This window comes from Hyperolius riggenbachi, chromosome 4, assembly GCF_040937935.1.
Source record: "Hyperolius riggenbachi isolate aHypRig1 chromosome 4, aHypRig1.pri, whole genome shotgun sequence".
NCBI classification, from domain to species: domain Eukaryota; kingdom Metazoa; phylum Chordata; class Amphibia; order Anura; family Hyperoliidae; genus Hyperolius; species Hyperolius riggenbachi.
This window is the reverse complement of record NC_090649.1, coordinates 342,115,017-342,133,965: the sequence shown is the minus strand read 5'-3', so window position 1 is coordinate 342,133,965 and position 18,949 is coordinate 342,115,017. Positions and strand designations below refer to the sequence as shown.

The following is an 18,949-nucleotide window of genomic DNA, read 5'->3' as shown; positions in this document are numbered from 1 at the left end:
CCTGTATTGAATTCAATATAAAAAAAAAAATGATTGCAAAAAAAAAAAAATGGTTGAAAATTATTGGAAATCAATTGAACCACTTTTTGTACGGAAATCCTGGGGAAATAGAACACCAGGGTGGTTAATATGTGTGAATTTGTAATGCCTTGCGAAATGCAAATATGCAATCCATTTATTGATGGGACTTATGTGCAGTAAGAAATAATTTTCTACCAGATTTCATCCTTTCTGAAAGGGGGCTGAAGTTTCCCCCTCTGGCAAGGATGGCATCAGCTCTTATGTCAGACCCTCCCATCAAGTTGAGGTGTTAAGAGTTTGGTACAATAGATCTCTGCCTCCTTGTCTATCATCTTTGTCAAATTCCATCTTTCGACAAGCCAGCTGGAAACTGGCCAAAATGCAATTCTCTGCATTACAAAGACTCTACCGCTTATTGAACACAACACCGTATTTTGAACTTTTCATACAATTCTTCATCATTCTCTCTTTTCTGTATTTCTATCCAACCAATATGTTCAACTGCTAGATATATTTGTTTTGCAGTTTTAATGTATATTTTTTGTGTAAAGTTTATATAATAAACTGCGGCCGCACTCATTCAAGGACGGGATCGGACGCAAACTTACAGAGAGTCCCAGCACTGGATCACAGGTTTGCTTTAAAATGTATAAAGTGTGTATGCAGAACTTGTAACTCGCTATATAGTAAAGTGTACTGCAACAAAGTATAATTTTACTAGTTTAAAAAACATTTTTTCGTTAAAATCTTTAAAATCGTTTTTCTTAAAGCACCACTATCACAAGCAGAATTCCTGGCTGGATACAGGTAGTTCCCAACTTACAAGTCCAAAAATGATTTTTATTTTTTTTTCAAAAAAGACCTTGTAGTTTTTAAAGGACCACTATCACGAAAAAAAAGTAGGCAGTTAAAATCTGATAGAACCGACAGATTTTGGGCCAGACCAGTGAACACATACCTGAGAATTTCATTGCTTTATTTATTTATTTTTTTGACAGAATTTAATCTGTGTCTTCTCTTGCAGTCCTGAACAGCAAGATGTCACAATCCAAAGAGCTGTATCCCCCACAGAGCTTGCCTTGTATACATGCCAGTTGGGTCTCGGCCAAGGCTGCCAACATTCTTGCAGGTGTACAATGGCTCTCAAACTGTTGCCGACAGTGGATTGTCAGGCCAATCCTATTTTTTGGATTTTCACACTGCCCACTGTGTAACTAACTCTGTCCTTTGCTCAGAAATCGGCACTCTTTCCTCCAACTCCCAACACCCCCTCTTCCCCAATAGCATTAGAGGCGGTCACATGCTATGACTATATGTTGTCAATGCATCTGTACAGAGCTTGGCCCCAAATGGTCTCCCAGGGGATTAAGTCCTGTTCTCTGTGGGCAAGAGTAATTGTGCATATATTTATATCAACCTTGTAAGACTGGATTTTAGTTGGAGAAACTAAAATCCGGTCTTACAATCTAAGATTTAGATTGTAAGCTCGCAAGGTCAGTGCTCTCTCCCCCTTTTGTGTCTTGAAAATTATTATACATTTGATTTATCATGTTACTTTTATCACTGTCATTACCAATCCTGTATTTTGTATTCTGTATTTTGTATCATTTTTGTATTTTGTCACAAATTATGTATCTTGTATATTGGTGTACACTATTGTCTTTATTATTATGTACCCCATGTTCTTACTTTGTACAGCGCCACGGAATATGTTGGCGCTTTGCAAATCAATAATAATAAGATGTTAGATGGTGTATTTAGTTCTACAAAATGTTTTGGTATTTAACTCTTTGTACTTGACTCTGTTTATTTTGTACAGATATTCATCCTGTTTTTCATTTTTTTCCCCTGGATACAGGAAAAGTGAATCCTACTCAGTGTGAAGCTGTTACTATGGTATCTGCTCAAGTGATGGGCAATCATGTTGCTATAACAATAGGTGCCAGTAATGGACATTTTGAACTGAATGTTTTCAAGCCTTTAATTGTAAGTAAGCATAGTCTCTTGTGTGACCTATCGAGCATAAAAAATCAGTAGTGATAAGCAGATTATATCAAGTTTAGACTTGTAAAACAATATGGCTTTTTGTGCGTAGAGGTTGTCAAAGGGATTACAAGCTTGCATGCGATTTTCATGCAAATTAATGCATCTTAGAATTGATCATGCTGCATACCATTTGCTTTAAATGTGCATGCATTCCAGAAATCTTAACATCTAATTGATTGGCCATCCGTTTGTGTATGAGAAATATAGATCCAGCTAATGTAGAATATTTTAATATTTTTTTCAGTGAAAGCAGTTTGCTATTTTGCCTTCATATAAGTGTGAGGTCGCCAGCTCTCCACATTTGATGCACATCTTGGCATTTTCTTTTTCTGAGAAAAGCAACAGACGGAGGTGATAAAAGGTCAGCCAGTCTGTAATCACTAATCACTCCCTCGCCGTCTTTTTGTCCTCTGCCGGGATTGTCCACAATTGGCCCCAGAAAGTCCTCTGGTCTGGGGCTTTCTGCGCATACCCGGCCATGCACCCCCACTGCCAGGAGTGTGTTGTGTCTGATGCTCCTGCCGATGAGGGAATGCGCATGACCGGACTGTGCCTGCACCGACTGGAGGATTTTCCAGGGCCGATTGCAGACTATCCCAGTGGCAGAGGAGGACGGCAGGGGGCTGGAGGATCCCCAAGTATTTTTTTTCCATCTCAGGTGCACTTTAAGATTCATACATACTCATAAACCCAGGTCTCATGTTCAAGCCTTTGTTTAGAGTCTGAAACATCTTCATAAACTTGTTTTCAAATGTCCGCTGTTCAAATTTGGGAAAAGAGCAGACATTTGAATACAAGGTAACAGAGGCTTGAACATAAGACCTGGGTTCATAAGTATGTATGAATCTTACCATCATTTGATTGTTTTTTTTGTTTTGTCTTGTTTTTTACAGACTGGCTGACTTATTAGAACCTCTGCCTGTTGCTGTTCTCTGACTGAGAGCTAAGTTGATTATTTTTTGTGTTTACCTGTATTGATAAATGCTGCCAGAGGTCAATAGATCTGAACACTGAGAAAGTATTTTTCCATTTCAAATTGGGCACAACTGTTTGTCAGATTGAGCCTACAGAATACTATATACTGTAAGTCTCTGTATGTTACATGCACTATTGTATGGTTCTGAAACAGTTCTGTATAATGCCTGATGAAGAAACTTAACATTTTGAACACTTGCAGTAAACCATTTACAGGTAGTCATTAATGGTATTACTGGAATCAACATTTGTTGTTTGATATCTGCATTTGTACAAAAGAAGAAGAGATACAAAAGAAAAGAAGGCAGAAGACAAAGAGAAAAAAAAATGAAATGCAACAAACAAGAACATGTTGGGGTATCAACCCAAGCAATAATAGTAGACATACAGTAACTACCTGATATTTATGTAGGATGTTCACACTTCACCCACCTAGTAGGCCTAGTTGCAGACCTTTGTGCCGGTGCCCCACTCCTGCAGGTACACCACTCCTGCAGCCAACAATGTACTAACACAATTACGGAAACAGCACACAAAAGGCTTCAGTAAATCACTGTATTTGCAGCATACAGAGGCACACACGACATGTTTTGGGCGGAGCCCTTCCTCAGGTGTGACACAACCATCACCAGCACCACCTAAATACCCATTCACAGGAAATCACAATCATATGATTAACATCAATCCATTTCAAATTATAACAAATTATAACAAATTCAACCTAGAAAAGAAGGACATATTCTAGAAAACACCTTAAAGAACAAGCGACACCCATGCTAACCTAGAAATAAAAAAACACATATATAAGTAGATAAGTACTACGTCTTCTTACATAACAGATGTATTGTGCTATCCACGTAATGATTCCTGTGAATTTTATAAAGGAAAAGCAGAAAATCCTATTCTAGGCAGTGGCCATCTTGCCAAACTAATGCTGACATCATATCCTCCCTGACTCTTGTTTTTACCCCCTCCCTTCTCTTGCTCATTGTGTATTCATTAGCTGCCCTCCGCCCAGAGTCTTAAGACACTCCCACTGAGGTGTATACTAACAACTGCACTGTCTTTTTTTTTTATTTACACATCACTGAGTCACCTCAGCCTTGCTTGTAAACACAAGTAACCAGAGGGTGTTTCTGATAAGCAGCCAGGCAGGGAAATAAATGGAAGAGGAGGAATATATTATAGATAAAAATAGCTCCCAGCATTCAACTCTTTGGCACTGTTTGGCACTAGAGCCAGTGCTCCTAAAGTATGTGATGACTACAAACCATAACAGCAGAATTTTTTTTGCAAGTTTTGAATGCAGAATTAGCATCTTTATCACTTAATAGACTGAGACCAGTTGCTGTTGAAATTTGATTTTTATGGTGACAATACCGCTTTAAGGTTTTCATTAAGACCATTGAGTTGTACACAGTTAAATCTGCTAATCCATTTAGCTTCACACTGTAGCAGCATCTTCCCTCTATCCCCACCCCTGTGGTGTCTAGGTACCTCTTCCAGCACAAACCATCGGAGCTGGCTAGCACCGTGGCTGGAATTGAGAAAATGCCTGGAGACTGAGGTCTCATACTCTTTCTTTCCAGCTGCAACGTTTACAATATCTCTTTTATGTTCTTGAATTCTGTGTTTCACAGGCCGTTCCGTCTTTCCAATGTACACATACCCACAGGGGCACTTGAGGTTGTATACCACATACAGACTCGAGCATGAAAATCTTTCCCTAATGGGTATGCTGGCACCTGTAGAAGGATGGGAGATACTGGTACCTTTTATAATGGCCCCGCAGCAATTGCAACTTAAACACAGGAAATTGCCTCTCTTAGCACTTCGGGTCACTTCCCTATGTCTAATAGCAATGTCTGACTTGCATACCCAATTCTTAAAGAGAACCCGAGGTGTGTTTAAAGAATGTTATCTGCATACAGAGGCTGGATCTGCCTATACAGCCCAGCCTCTGTTGCTATCCCAAACCCCACTAAGGTCCCCCTGCACTCTGCAATCCCTCATAAATCACAGCCATGCTGTGAGGCTGTGTTTACATCTGTAGTGTCAGTCTCAGCTGCTCCCCCACCTCCTGCATAGCTCCGGTCCCTGCCCCCGTCCCTTCCCTCCAATCAGCAGGGAGGGAAGGGATGCAGGCGGGGACTGGAGTTCTGCAGGAGGCAGGGAGAGCAGCAGACTGACACTATAGAGATAAACACAGCCAGCTCTGACAAGCTGTTTGTCAGCAGCGTGGCTGTGATTTATGAGGGATTGCAGAGTGCAGGGGGACCTTAGGGGGGTTTGGGATAGCAACAGAGGCTGGGCTGTATAGGCAGATCCAGCCTCTGTATGCAGATAATATTCTTCAAACCCACCTCGGGTTCTCTTTAATGGTCTTACCCCTGCGATACGCAAAAACTGGAGGTTCTACAAATAGCTTCCCAAACTCTTTATCTTGCCTGAGGATCGGCCAAAACTTCCGCACTACCGACCGGATCCTATCAGACAGATACCCATAGTTGCACACAAAGAGCAAACGGTTGGACACTTTTTTCACCTTGGGTCGCAGCAAATCCTCTCTAGCAATCACCCTTACTTCCTCAATTACCTTCCGAAGAGACTGTCCATCGTAACCTTTTTCCATCATTTTTATAATGAAACCCTCGGCCGCTTTGTTGTAATCTGTGATTTTCAACGAAATACGCTGGGCTCTTAAAAATTGGCCCTTAGGGATGCCCTTTTTAACCGTCGCCACAGTCCATAGCAAATTATTGCGCTCCGTCGGTTTTTGGTACAAGCTCGTAAGCAATTTCCCACCTTCTTTGCTAATGGTCACATCCAGATAGTGGATACTGTCTGGTGACCATTCTGCCGTGAATTTGATGGTGGGGTGGGCTTGATTGGCCTCCGCCACAATCTGTTCAAACAATTTGGTCGGGCCATCCCATAACATCAATATGTCGTCCACAAACCGAAAAAACGGAAAAATATGTTTAACATAGATTTCATGATCAATGAACATACACCTCTCAAGATCCGTGAAGAACAAGTTAGCAAATGATGGGGCTACTGGGGAACCCACACTTGTGCATTGACACTGAATATAGAATTTATCGAGAAACCGGAAATAATTGGAGCGTAAAATCAGCTCTAATGCATCCATAATGAAAAAAATTTGGACATTTGAAAGTGTTGTTTCCAACAACTTTTCCTCGATCCGCCGCATCCCCTCCTTATAAGGGATCGAAGTAAAGAGACTCTGTATATCCAATGTGCAAAATGAGAAGATCTCTGGGACTGTTGATACACCTTACAAAGGACAAGATAGAAGTGGAAAGGAAGGTGTACAATCAATAAAATAGCACCCACCACTTGGTTTGTTGAGAAAGAACAAAAAAACATTGAACACATTTCCAATCATCATATGTACAAAAGAAGTGCTGAGGGAACTAAGAAAGGGAGACTCCTTCAAGTACCATGGTATGCAAAAGCTGGTGTGTATACCGGACTGATTGGAACAGGAGGACTAACCCTAATAACCTCGCAAAATATAGAATTGCTTGCTGTACTATTTGACAATGTTACCGATGAAATATTTCAAACTATTGAAATAGTGAATGAAGAGTTAAGATGGCATACTAAAATGTTGGCTCAGCATACTCTAGTGTTGGATTTTCTGTAGAAATAGACAGCTGAAATCTGAGACCGCTTTCTGTATCCTTCCCGTAAACCATGATGGTGAACAATCTTTATCTTCAGGTCATTTGAGAGTAGTTTTGAGACCCCCATGTTGCTACTCTTCAGAGAAAATGAAAATAGGAGGGAAACTTACAATTGACCCCCTTACATACTCTTTCTCATAATTGGATTCACCTGTGTATGTAGTTCATGGGTCAATGAGCTTACCAAGCCAATTTGAGTTCCAGTAAATTAGTTATAAAGGTTGTGGAATCAATTTAAAATTGTGGTGCCCAAATTTATGCACGTTCCTAATTTTATTTAATTATTTCGCACTTTCTGTAAATCCAATAAACTTCACTTCTCAAATATCACTGTGTGTCTCCTATATGATATATTTAACTGACATTTTTTATCGTAACAACCAACGATTTATACAGAAAAATTATGGCAATTAACAAGGTTGCCCAAACTTTCGCATCCCACTGTACTTTTATCAAGCATTATAGACCAGACTTTGCAGCTAACACTGACTTATCCTTTAGTAGAAAAGTCCTGCAAGCAGCTGTCCCACCCTGATGGAAGTAATCTTTGAGTCTCATCTGGGTCTGGAGAGGCCCTGGTACAGACACCAGTTACTTACCCCTAACGTATTTCCTGGGAGTCAGAAGGACACCACCCAAACTACCCAGCCATTGTTTGTAATGAGTTACTGCTTATTAAATTGATCATTTAAACATCATACGTGGTCATCATTATTATTATAGAGGAAGGAATACAGAGGTACTGATTATATATACTATGCAGCCATGCATTTAAATTCTTAACCTTTTCCTGTCCAATTGTAAGTAGAAGGGTCATATCTCATCTGGGTTGCTGTCCTTCAGACTCCCGGAAAGACGTTACTGGTAAGTCATTTGTGTTTTAGTTTTCCTTGTGTTTTCTACATTTCACTCTTTGCTCTTACTATTTCACTTCCTAATGACTGCCTGTTATGCTGAATACACACGGTTCGTTCCCGCATCTAATGCGTCGCTCGATTCCCAACTAATCGATTATTCCCGAACATTTCCGAGCGCATTTCGATGATTTTTAGGTCGATTGCCATGTAAAGTATGGCAAATCGACCTAACGATCCATCGAAACACGAATCGGACATGTCGGAAATAAACGAATCGACGGGAATCGAGCGGCGCATCGACGGGAATCGAGTGCGTGAACGAACCGACTGTATCCAGCATTAGTCTGATGTAAGATCTACAAAACAAACAGAATTTATTACCCTTTTACTTTTTAGTAGTCCACAGAGATCAGCACACTCCAATTTTATAATGCAAATCTTCAAGCTCTTTTAATGCACAAGATAGACACAATGTAAACTTGTGTTTGACAGGTGCCGACTACTTGCAATAGATAGGTGTCAGACACCCATAATCCATCAAATGCCCGCCGACAACGTTGTCCATCTCCAAAAGGATACAGTCCGTAGTCCACAAATCCAAAATAGTTGTGTCTTATAGCATGGTGGCAGACACTGGTCTAGAGCTGTTTCGGGCTACCTGCCCATCTTCAAGCTGACAAATGTGCATTCAAAGTGAACCTTCACACCCAACATATAAATACCCACAATCAACCAATCAGAGAAAATCAATAAAATTAAAATTGACCAATCACAATCATTTTCTCAAAGAGGACCTGATGGGAGGCTGCAGACCTCAAAAGAATCACATGACTTCTCAGATGCATGCATATGTATACCCCAAGCAGATGGGGAAGGAACACTGGTGAACTGTCCACCCACCAAACCAGTACATGATCAGGCGCACCAATAGAAAACAAGAAAAAGTAAAATGCACAATGGTTGTCTTGGTAATGTTCGCAAAATCACCTCCCCATATGTGCTGTTTGAGACTCTTAATATGAGTACAACAAACACACAAGCACCCCAAAATCAATAATCTATAAACTCACACAACCCCAGGAGTCAGTAGTGAGTAAGCCAAATACCATCATAGCGCGATCGCGTAGTACACATTGTATACACACAGGCAGCTTGCATTATGCCGCCCACATGATGTAAACACGTCTCATGCACCGATTGGATGGCGCTCTCACGTGAGCACCACGTCATAGCCACATTATCCCTATAGTGGGAAAAAAGCAAATAGTGGTCATCTGACTACTATCACGTGACCTCATCAACGTTGCTTAGCACCCACAGCGCCAAATCGCACACGCAACCAGCTGGTTATATGCATAGAAAGCAAAAGAAAAAAAGGTTATGTGACGAATATCACATGACCAAATAGACATAACCTAGCAACCGCAGTACCCAAGCATGCATAACCAGGCCAATTTTTCACATCTCTCCATTCACGTAGTCCCCCCAGGGTGTGCGTAAAGGAGGCAGCTATACAGCCCAACAAATAGTGTTATCCACATACATCAGATACTAAGTATATCATAATAAATATCTTATCTAATGCTGTGCCTGCCAGATACAACACCGCCCATCAACAATTCCACATCTAACCTACAAAAAGAATTGAGGCATACGTACCCAGTGGTGCTCATCAGAGCTAGGATATCCGAGATACTCGGATATCCTAGCTCTTTTTTCACTATTCGAGCTCGAATACCGAGCTCGAATAGTATTAGCTATCAGGGCTGTGCTATCCGAGCGCACTCGGATAGCAAGCAGATATCCGGAGATATCCTAGCTATCCGAGCTCGGATAGCGTCACCAGCTCGGATAGCGTCACGTCTGACGTCACCTCGAGTCCTCACAAGCGAATCAGAGGGCTCCCAGCCCTCTGACTGCAGCCAATCACAGAGGGGAAGCCTGGCCAAGCCCCCCTCTATAAATAGTGGGCGCCATCTTGCCTCACTCGTCCTGCTTGCGACTTACTGACTAACTGTACTGAGAGATTGCTCCAGTGCTTTTTGTCTGTGTGCAAGTGCATTTATATTGTTCTAAACCAAGCATTTTTACACTCCAACACTTGATATTCAACTGTATTTCTTTATATTGTAGATAGATTGTATTTTAGGCAGTTTAGTTTGTGTGATTAGGGACTAGGGAGGGAGACTGTCACTGCTGCAGCTGCTATTTTGTAGTTAGCATTGTACTATTTTGTAGTTAGCAAGGCCCAGCTTTAGTGCTATACCTGTCCTGTATCTGCTCTCTGTAATCTAGTCATACCTGTTCTATTATTTAGCTAGATTCTTCTATTGTTTCGTTAGTACTGTAGGGTACTGTAGTCTGTGTATAGGGACCGTCCGTCACCGCGTTACCTAGGGTCTTTGTGTGCGCAGTGCACGTCTGCACTGTCCGCACCCTCTCGTTAGTGCTACACCCGTCCTATTGTTTATATTACTTGTATTGTGTATTCGCTGAATTGTACTGTAGTCTGTGTATAGGGACACCGTCAGTCAGCGTCAGCTAGGGTCTTTGTGTGCGCAGTGCACGTCTGCGCTGTTCGCACCCTCTCGTTAGTGCTACACCCGTCCTATTGTTTATATTCCATATGCTCCAGTATACTGTCCATATTCCTACTTCATCATTGATGCATCAAATTTCAGCAGTACCTCCACCATAGACACCCACTAGTGATACACTCACCAGATGTCTTGGCCACTGTTAGACTGGCCAACCACGCTCAATTCCAGTGATCCCAGACTCCTCAGGATCCTGGCACCAATTGCTGCTCTATTCCCTTGATCCTTCTATAAGTTGCAATACCTCAAAGGAAACAAATCCTCACATAGCGTAATACTGTCTTCTTAAAATCACGTTTATTATAAAATTGCACTCACATGTCCAGAAAATTATATTGCGCACAGAGTTTTTTCCACGGGCTCTCCCCCGTTGCCAGGCTGGGCACACTTTATGGACTCCACTGCCGTCCGACCCTCGCTGGTTCTGTTCCCAAGAGCGCCTCACTTGTCCTGGTATGTCCACCTCTGCCCAATTGATTTCGTTACTGTCTCGTAATTCATCAGGGGCACGGAGGTCGGATACTAACCAGGATATATTTATACCTATGTGATGCGGCTATCCGGCCGCGCCCCCTTCCCCCATCCACAGCGCTTACGCGCTCATATTGGTCTAACTCCGTAGGTTCACAGGCTCTCATTGGCCACCACCCTCTGACGCCATGCGCGTCACCATGCGACGCGTAACGCGTCATCCTCCCAGCATGCTCTATCTCCTCCGTCCTTCCTCATTGGGCATCACCCTCTGACGCTATGCGCGTCACCACGCGACGCGTAACTCGTCATATTCTCAACAGGCTCTGCCTCCTCCATCCGCCCTCACAAGCTGCCATACTCTATATCTCTAAGCGGGGCACACGTGTACCATACTTCATGTGCCCTCCTCTTCCTGACCATCTATTTGCGTCCCAGCTTGGCTGTAAGGGGAGGGGCCGTTTACACTTGCACACCTTATCCCCAATGCAAGGCAAACCCACCCAGCCTCATTAGCCCCCCCGCATCCCGCCTACAGTACATGCAGTGATTGGTATACACATATATAGCATTTATTAAATCTAATCCAGTTATATTTCTCCATAACTAACATCAACTATTTAAAACATTAGGACCATTATAAAACCCTTATAAACATCTGCATATTATTTCACGTGATTGTTTCCAAAAGTAGATGGTTCATATGAACTACATATTATTCTACATGTTGTTTTCAAAATAAATGGTTCACAAAGCATCTGCCCTCATTTCACAGTCAGTTATCAGCAATAAAGCAGTTCAGATCTAAATCGGCATTGTGCCCCCCAGGCTGAAGGCTCCCCATACTATAAATCCACCGGGTCTCCCTTCTGGAGATATGCCTCACCTTATGGCACTCCCTCCATCCATATGTAACTTTCTCAAGCCCACAAAATTGTAAACCACTTGGATCACACCCATGGTGGACCCTAAAATGTTCAGATACACGATGTCCACTGAACCCCCTCTTTATGTTCCGGATGTGCTCTTGCACTCTTGTCTTTAGGGCCCTAGTGGTTCTCCCCACATATTGTTTACCACAATTGCACCATAACAGATAGACCACCCCCACACTGTTGCAGGTGATGTTTTGCAGAATCTTAAACTTAGCCCTATTGGTAAATGACACCACCTCATGACCTCTAACCCCATTTGCTTCCTCACATGCCTGACATCCTCTACAAGGGAAAAACCCCTTCTGGCTCCAGAATGGAATTACCCCTTTGTTCGGTCCCTCCACCAGACTCGGTGCTAGTATCTGCCTAAGGTTTGGCGCTTTCCTATATATAAATTGCGGCTTCTCTGGCAATATCCGCTGCAAAAGCCTATCCTCCTTCTATACGTGCCAGTGTTTTTTAACAATCGACTCCATCTGTCTGTGCTGACAGGAGTACTCAGTGATAAACGGAACCTTATACTCCCGTGACCCCCCCCTCCCCCACCCTTTATCAAAACCTCCCTATTTTTCTGCCCCACCTCAATAACCTCAGCATACAGTTGTTCCTCCCTATATCCCTTTTCCATAAACCTCTCCACCAATTTCTGTGATTGTGCCATATAGTCATCTACTCTCGTACAGTTCCTACGTATTCTTGTGAACTGTCCCTTAGGGACTGCTTTCAACCACTGTGGATGGTGACAACTGTCTTTGGACAGGTAACCATTCCTGCCCGTGTTCTTAAAAAAAGTGCGTGTAATTGGTCTAACAGTGGCCAAGACATCTGGTGAGTGTATCACTAGTGGGTGTCTATGGTGGAGGTACTGCTGAAATTTGATGCATCAATGATGGAGTAGGAATATGGACAGTATACTGGAGCATATGGAGTTGGATCAATGAGGGTGTGCGCTGAACATTTGTAAACTGTTTAAAAAGGCTAGCCTGAACCTGTTGATAGCGCACCCTATATGATAAGATTGGCTATAGCGCTTTGATATTTGTGTTCATGGTTTTATAAGGTTTTTGAGAAGCCGCATAGCAACGCTGATAATTGTAATATCACTTATGTCCATTGAAAAATGTGCATGATTTTATGATTTTTGTTTTAAAATATTTAAAATATTTTATTTGTATGTGCATATTAGATCTGGAGGTGGTTTAGTAGATCAAAACGCCACTGGGGAAAATTGATTTACCTGTAATGACCGAAATGGATGTGTTTGAATATAGGTCAAACCGGACAGTGGATCTGGATGAAATATTTAAGGTGAAAGAGAGTGGTAGTGATAATGGTAATCAGAATTTAGATGGTTCATTTAGGAAATTGGAACAAGTTCTCATAAAGGAGCAGAATACGTGGTGGGACATTGCCACTTTGAATAAATATATATCTAAGGGTATAACCCCAACAAGATACATATGGGATGTAGTACCGGATGATGGGGAGGACAATGAGAGTAACAATAAGGAGTGGGGGGAATATCTGGAGAAGTGTGGTGATGGTATACTAAAGCTTCTGATAAAGAGAAAAACCGCTCGATTAGATAGATTAGGTGGGGAGGTGGAGAATATTAAGAGCGAATTAGAAGCATTTAAGGATGAGGAACAGTATATAAAGTTATCCCAAAGAACATGTAATTCTTTAATATATCATCAAAAAACAATAATTCAAGATAAGCAGAAACAATTTAATCGGGATTGGGAGATATATAAAAAGCAATCAGCATATAAATGGCAAGCATTGAATAATAAGGATAAGAAGGATCCCGCTGAAGAGGTAAGTAAAGGGATAGAGATTCAGGAACAGTCAGTTAACCCACAGGAGGCCCCTAGGCCAGATAATGATAACCTAACCAGGGTGCAGGAAGATGTGATGCAGAATCAGGGTAGATATAATTTAAGACCATTACCCAGGAGACACCCAGGGAGGGAGGGTTTCTCCCCAAGACAAGGGAGAGGTATTCGAGAGGCTAGGGTCCCACAGCCTATGAACAGTGGGCAAGGTAGGTATGAGGACCCTGGAAGGGTAGATGATAGGAGGAATATGAGGCCCACATATAATGTACCAGTATATAATAGATATGACCCCATAGAACAAGAAACCCGATATCAGCCTTTTTTGGAGGGGGGCCATAGTCAGTACAGACCGGGGGAGAACAGATACAGGAAGGACTATTACGGGGATTTCACATCACCAAGGGACAACAGAAAAAGGGTACCAGAAGGGGGGTACGAGTAGGGTACAGGATACAAGAGAAGAAGAAACCAGTAGGTGAAGGTATTTTTAACATCAGTGGAACGGATCTGAGTAGGCAGGAATTAAAGCTTCTAGACAAAGGATTGAAACATGCCCCTATGAAACCAATGAATAAGTTTCATACATACATAGATCTTCAGAAGTATGCTAGGACCCTTAATATTAAAAAATATTTTCTGAATAAGGAAGGCCCTATGAATAGAGCAAACCCAGTGAGTAAGTACTTACATACGGGGATGCGCAACAGATCAACTTTTAACCCCCAGGGTGGGACAAACGGTAACTGTGTTGAGGTCTTCAAAAGACTGGTGGAAAGGGACTTGCAGAGTATAGAGGAGAAAAGAAGAGATAACACTCTGGCAATTGCTAAGGGTATACTGGAGGAGAAGGGATTAGTGGTTAGACCGGCTGACAAGGGTGGGGGGGTAGTGGTGCTCAACAAGGAACAATATAGAACTGAGCTAGATAGGCTGGTGGGAGATGCCACCACATACTGTAAATTAAGGGGGGACCCTACGAAAATATTCAAGGAGGAACTAAGGAAGATACTTAGGGGAGGATTGGATAGGGGGATTGTCGATGACAAGGAATTTAGATTCCTATTGCCAACAGCACCCAGAATCCCCATTATATATCAAATACCTAAAATTCATAAGAGCACCACTGCCCCTCCGGGCCGCCCTATTATTAGTGGTATAGGGTCTATAACCCATAGACTTGGACAGTACATAGATTATTTCTTGCAGCCATTGGTTCAGAGGTTGCCATGTGTAATCAAGGATACAAAACATATGTTGTGCATCTTGGAAGGGAAGTATATAAATGAAAATAGCCTATTGGTTATGGCAGATGTGGCAAGTCTTTATACGAACATTCCTCATGGGCCTGCCATAGCGGCGGTGAGGGCTGGCTTTGAGGAGGAAGGAGAACTGGACCATCAGCAGGTGGAATTTATCATTGAATTGCTCACCTTTGCTTTGAGTAGGAATTACTTTTGGTATAGGGGGAGATTTTACATCCAAACTAAAGGATGTGCCATGGGGGCGGGGTTTGCACCTTTACTGGCAAATTTGTTTATGGGGCAGTGGGAAGCACGGGTATTGGAACAATGGGCACAAGGGGGGAACATATCCATGTGGCATCGGTTTATCGATGACTTATATATAGTTTGGGAGGGTAGTGCAACACAATTGGATGATTTCATTAAGGAAATTAACACCAATCAATTGGATATTAAATTAGAAGTAGAGAGTGATCTACAGGTGGTCCATTTTTTGGACATTGAGGTGGAGACGCACGAAGGGATGTTTATTACACGCACTTTTTTTAAGAACATGGACAGGAATGGGTACCTGTCCAAAGACAGTTGTCACCATCCACAGTGGTTGAAAGCAGTCCCTAAGGGACAGTTCACAAGAATACGTAGGAACTGTACGAGAGTAGATGACTATATGGCACAATCACAGAAATTGGTGGAGAGGTTTATGGAAAAGGGATATAGGGAGGAACAACTGTATGCTGAGGTTATTGAGGTGGGGCAGAAAAATAGGGAGGTTTTGATAAAGGGTTGGGGAGGGGGGGGGGTCACGGGAGTATAAGGTTCCGTTTATCACTGAGTACTCCTGTCAGCACAGAAGGATGGAGTCGATTGTTAAAAAACACTGGCACGTATTGAAGGAGGATAGGCTTTTGCAGCGGATATTGCCAGAGAAGCCGCAATTTATATATAGGAAAGCGCCAAACCTTAGGCAGATACTAGCACCGAGTCTGGTGGAGAGACCGAACAAAGGGGTAATTCCATTCTGGAGCCAGAAGGGATTTTTCCCTTGTAGAGGATGTCAGGCATGTGAGGAAGCAAATGGGGTTAGAGGTCATTAGGTGGTGTCATTTACCAATAGGGCTAAGTTTAAGATTCTGCAAAACATCACCTGCAACAGTGTGGGGGTGGTCTATCTGTTATGGTGCAATTGTGGTAAACAATATGTGGGGAGAACCACTAGGGCCCTAAAGACAAGAGTGCAAGAGCACATCCGGAACATAAAGAGGGGGTTCAGTGGACATAGTGTATCTGAACATTTTGGGGTCCACCATGGGTGTGATCCAAGTGGTTTACAATTTTGTGGGCTTGAGAAAGTTACATATGGATGGAGGGGGTGCCATAAGGTGAGGCATATCTCCAGAAGGGAGACCCGGTGGATTTATAGTATGGGGAGCCTTCAGCCTGGGGGGCACAATGTCGATTTAGATCTGAACTGCTTTATTGCTGATAACTGACTGTGAAATGAGGGCAGATGCTTTGTGAACCATTTATTTTGAAAACAACATGTGGAATAATATGTAGTTCATATGAACCATCTACTTTTGGAAACAATCACGTGAAATAATATGCAGATGTTTATAAGGGTTTTATAATGGTCCTAATGTTTTAAATAGTTGATGTTAGTTATGGAGAAATATAACTAGATTAGATTTAATGAATGCTATATATGTGTATACCAATCACTGCATGTACTGTAGGCGGGATGCGGGGGGGGGGGGGGGGGGCTAATGAGGCTGGGTGGGTTTGCCTTGCATTGGGGATAAGGTGTGCAAGTGTAAACGGCCCCTCCCCTTACAGCCAAGCTGGGACGCAAATAGATGGTCAGGAAGAGGAGGGCACAGGAAGTATGGTACACGTGTGCCCCGCTTAGAGATATAGAGTATGGCAGCTTGTGAGGGCGGATGGAGGAGGCAGAGCCTGTTGAGAATATGACGAGTTACGCGTCGCGTGGTGACGCTCATAGCGTCAGAGGGTGATGCCCAATGAGGAAGGACGGAGGAGATAGAGCATGCTGGGAGGATGACGCGTTACGCGTCGCATGGTGTCAGAGGGTGGTGGCCAATGAGAGCCTGTGAACCTACGGAGTTAGACCAATATGAGCGCGTAAGCGCAGTGGATGGGGGAAGGGGGCGCGGCTGGATAGCCGCATCACATAGGTATAAATATATCCTGGTTAGTATCCGACCTCCGTGCCCCTGATGAGTTACGAGACAGTAACGAAATCGATTGGGCGGAGGTGGACATACCAGGACAAGTGAGGCGCTCTTGGGAACAGAACCAGCGAGGGTCGGACAGCAGTGGAGTCCATAAAGTGTGCCCAGCCTGGCAACGGGGGAGAGCCCGTGGAAAAAACTCTGTGCGCAATATAATTTCCTGGACATGTGAGTGCAATTTTATAATAAACGTGATTTTAAGAAGACAGTATTACACTATGTGAGGATTTGTTTCCTTTGAGGTATTGCAACTTATAGAAGGATCAAGGGAATAGAGCAGCAATTGGTGCCAGGATCCTGAGGAGTCTGGGATCTGTGGTTGGCCAGTCTAACAGTGGCCAAGACATCTGGTGAGTGTATCACTAGTGGGTGTCTATGGTGGAGGTACTGCTGAAATTTGATGCATCAATGATGCAGTAGGAATATGGACAGTAAACTGGAGCATATGGAGTTGGATCAATGAGGGTGTGCGCTGAACATTTGTAAACTGTTTAAAAAGGCTAGCTGAACCTGGTGATAGCGCACCCTATATGATAAGATTGGCTATAGCGCTTTGATATTTGTGTTTATATTACTTGTATTGTGTATTCGCTGAATTGTACTGTAGTCTGTGTATAGGGACACCGTCAGCTAGGGTCTTTGTGTGCGCAGTGCACGTCTGCGCTGTCCGCACCCTATCGTTAGTGCTACACCCGTCCTATTGTTTATATTACTTGTATTGTGTATTCGCTGAATTGTACTATAGTCTGTGTATAGGGACACTGTCAGTCCGTCAGCTAGGGTCTTTGTGTGCACACTGCGCAATCTCTCGTTAGCGCTACACCGATCTCTGATGTAGAGTACACCTGTCCGTCACCTCACACACCCACCACCACCAGTCCCACCCCATTAAAGTACCCCACTTGTCCCACCCGCCTTTACATACATACGGGTTTTTTTTTTCATTTGTATAATATTAAAAATATACGATGTCTGGCACTGGCAGTCACGGTTTGGGCAGGGGCAGCAAGGGCATTGCCAAGAGAGGAGGTCGTGGGCGTAGCAGCCGCGCCACCACCACAATGCGCAGTTCTGCGTCTGCACCAGTGGCTATTCCGCCATTAGCCACTGGCCGTAGATGCCTTGGCCGCCCAACAGCTGGGAGTCACGCTGCAGAGACGCAGCAGCAGTGTGTGGCGCAGATGTTCCTCCCACCGCCAGGTCGTAGCCGTCCTATTGAGGAGAAGGACGCAGACTCTGTGGTGGAACTGATGGTGGATGAGCAGGCCACCATTAGCTCTGGAACCGAGTCCTCCACCCCCGCCACCACTCCTGTTCGCAAGAGCAGCAGCAGCCGACCAGCACTGCCTGGGGAGGAGGAGAAGGAGTGCAGTTCTCCAGCCCCAGCGGGCGACACCATCACCCTGTCACTCAGCACCTTCTTATCCCCAAGCGCAGTGGGGTTATGGAGTGCTGTTGCAGCAGAATTGGAGGAGGAAGGAATGCTCATGGGCACTTTGGGGGATGATGCTTTGGACAGTCAGATAGTGGTGAGTGTCCATCCGCCCATGCATGCAGAAGGGGAGTTTGTGGGATCCCAGCAGGACATGTTTGCGGAGGGGGAGGATGATGATGACAGGGTGAAGGACAGAGACTGGGTGCCAGGTCCTGGGAGTGGGGATGTCATCAGCTCTGAGGAGGAGGATGCGTCTGTGGGCCTTGCTAGAAGGATCAGCATCGCAGGCATGGGCAGGATCACAAGTGGGCGTGGTATGCAGGCCACATAGCGTGCTGATCCGGAGACGAGTTCTGCCAGTGCCAACACCAGCCGCACCAAGAACACCCCCCCCCCCCCCCAACCACCACAGGGAGACCAGCGGCAGCAGCACCTTCCAGCCGAAGGGGCAACTTCACCTCCCCAATATGGAATTTTTTCACCCTGCCATATGTGAAGTGCAAGTATGCCACCTGCAACCAGTGCCGCAAGCAGCTCAGCAGAGGGAAGGAGCCCTCTGCGTTTGGCACCA

The 18,949-nt window shown here is 43.8% G+C and overlaps 1 protein-coding gene across 2 annotated transcripts in view; it reads left to right on the top strand.

Moving 5' to 3' along the window:
• Positions 1–18,949, top strand: part of FH (fumarate hydratase) — a 452,710-nt gene that overhangs the window by 363,385 nt on the left and 70,376 nt on the right. For both annotated transcript variants that reach the window (XM_068231902.1, XM_068231901.1), the window contains exon 8: positions 1,880–2,007. In XM_068231902.1, coding sequence (XP_068088003.1) covers positions 1,880–2,007 — 128 coding nt within the window. The remainder of the gene's footprint in view (positions 1–1,879; positions 2,008–18,949) is intronic.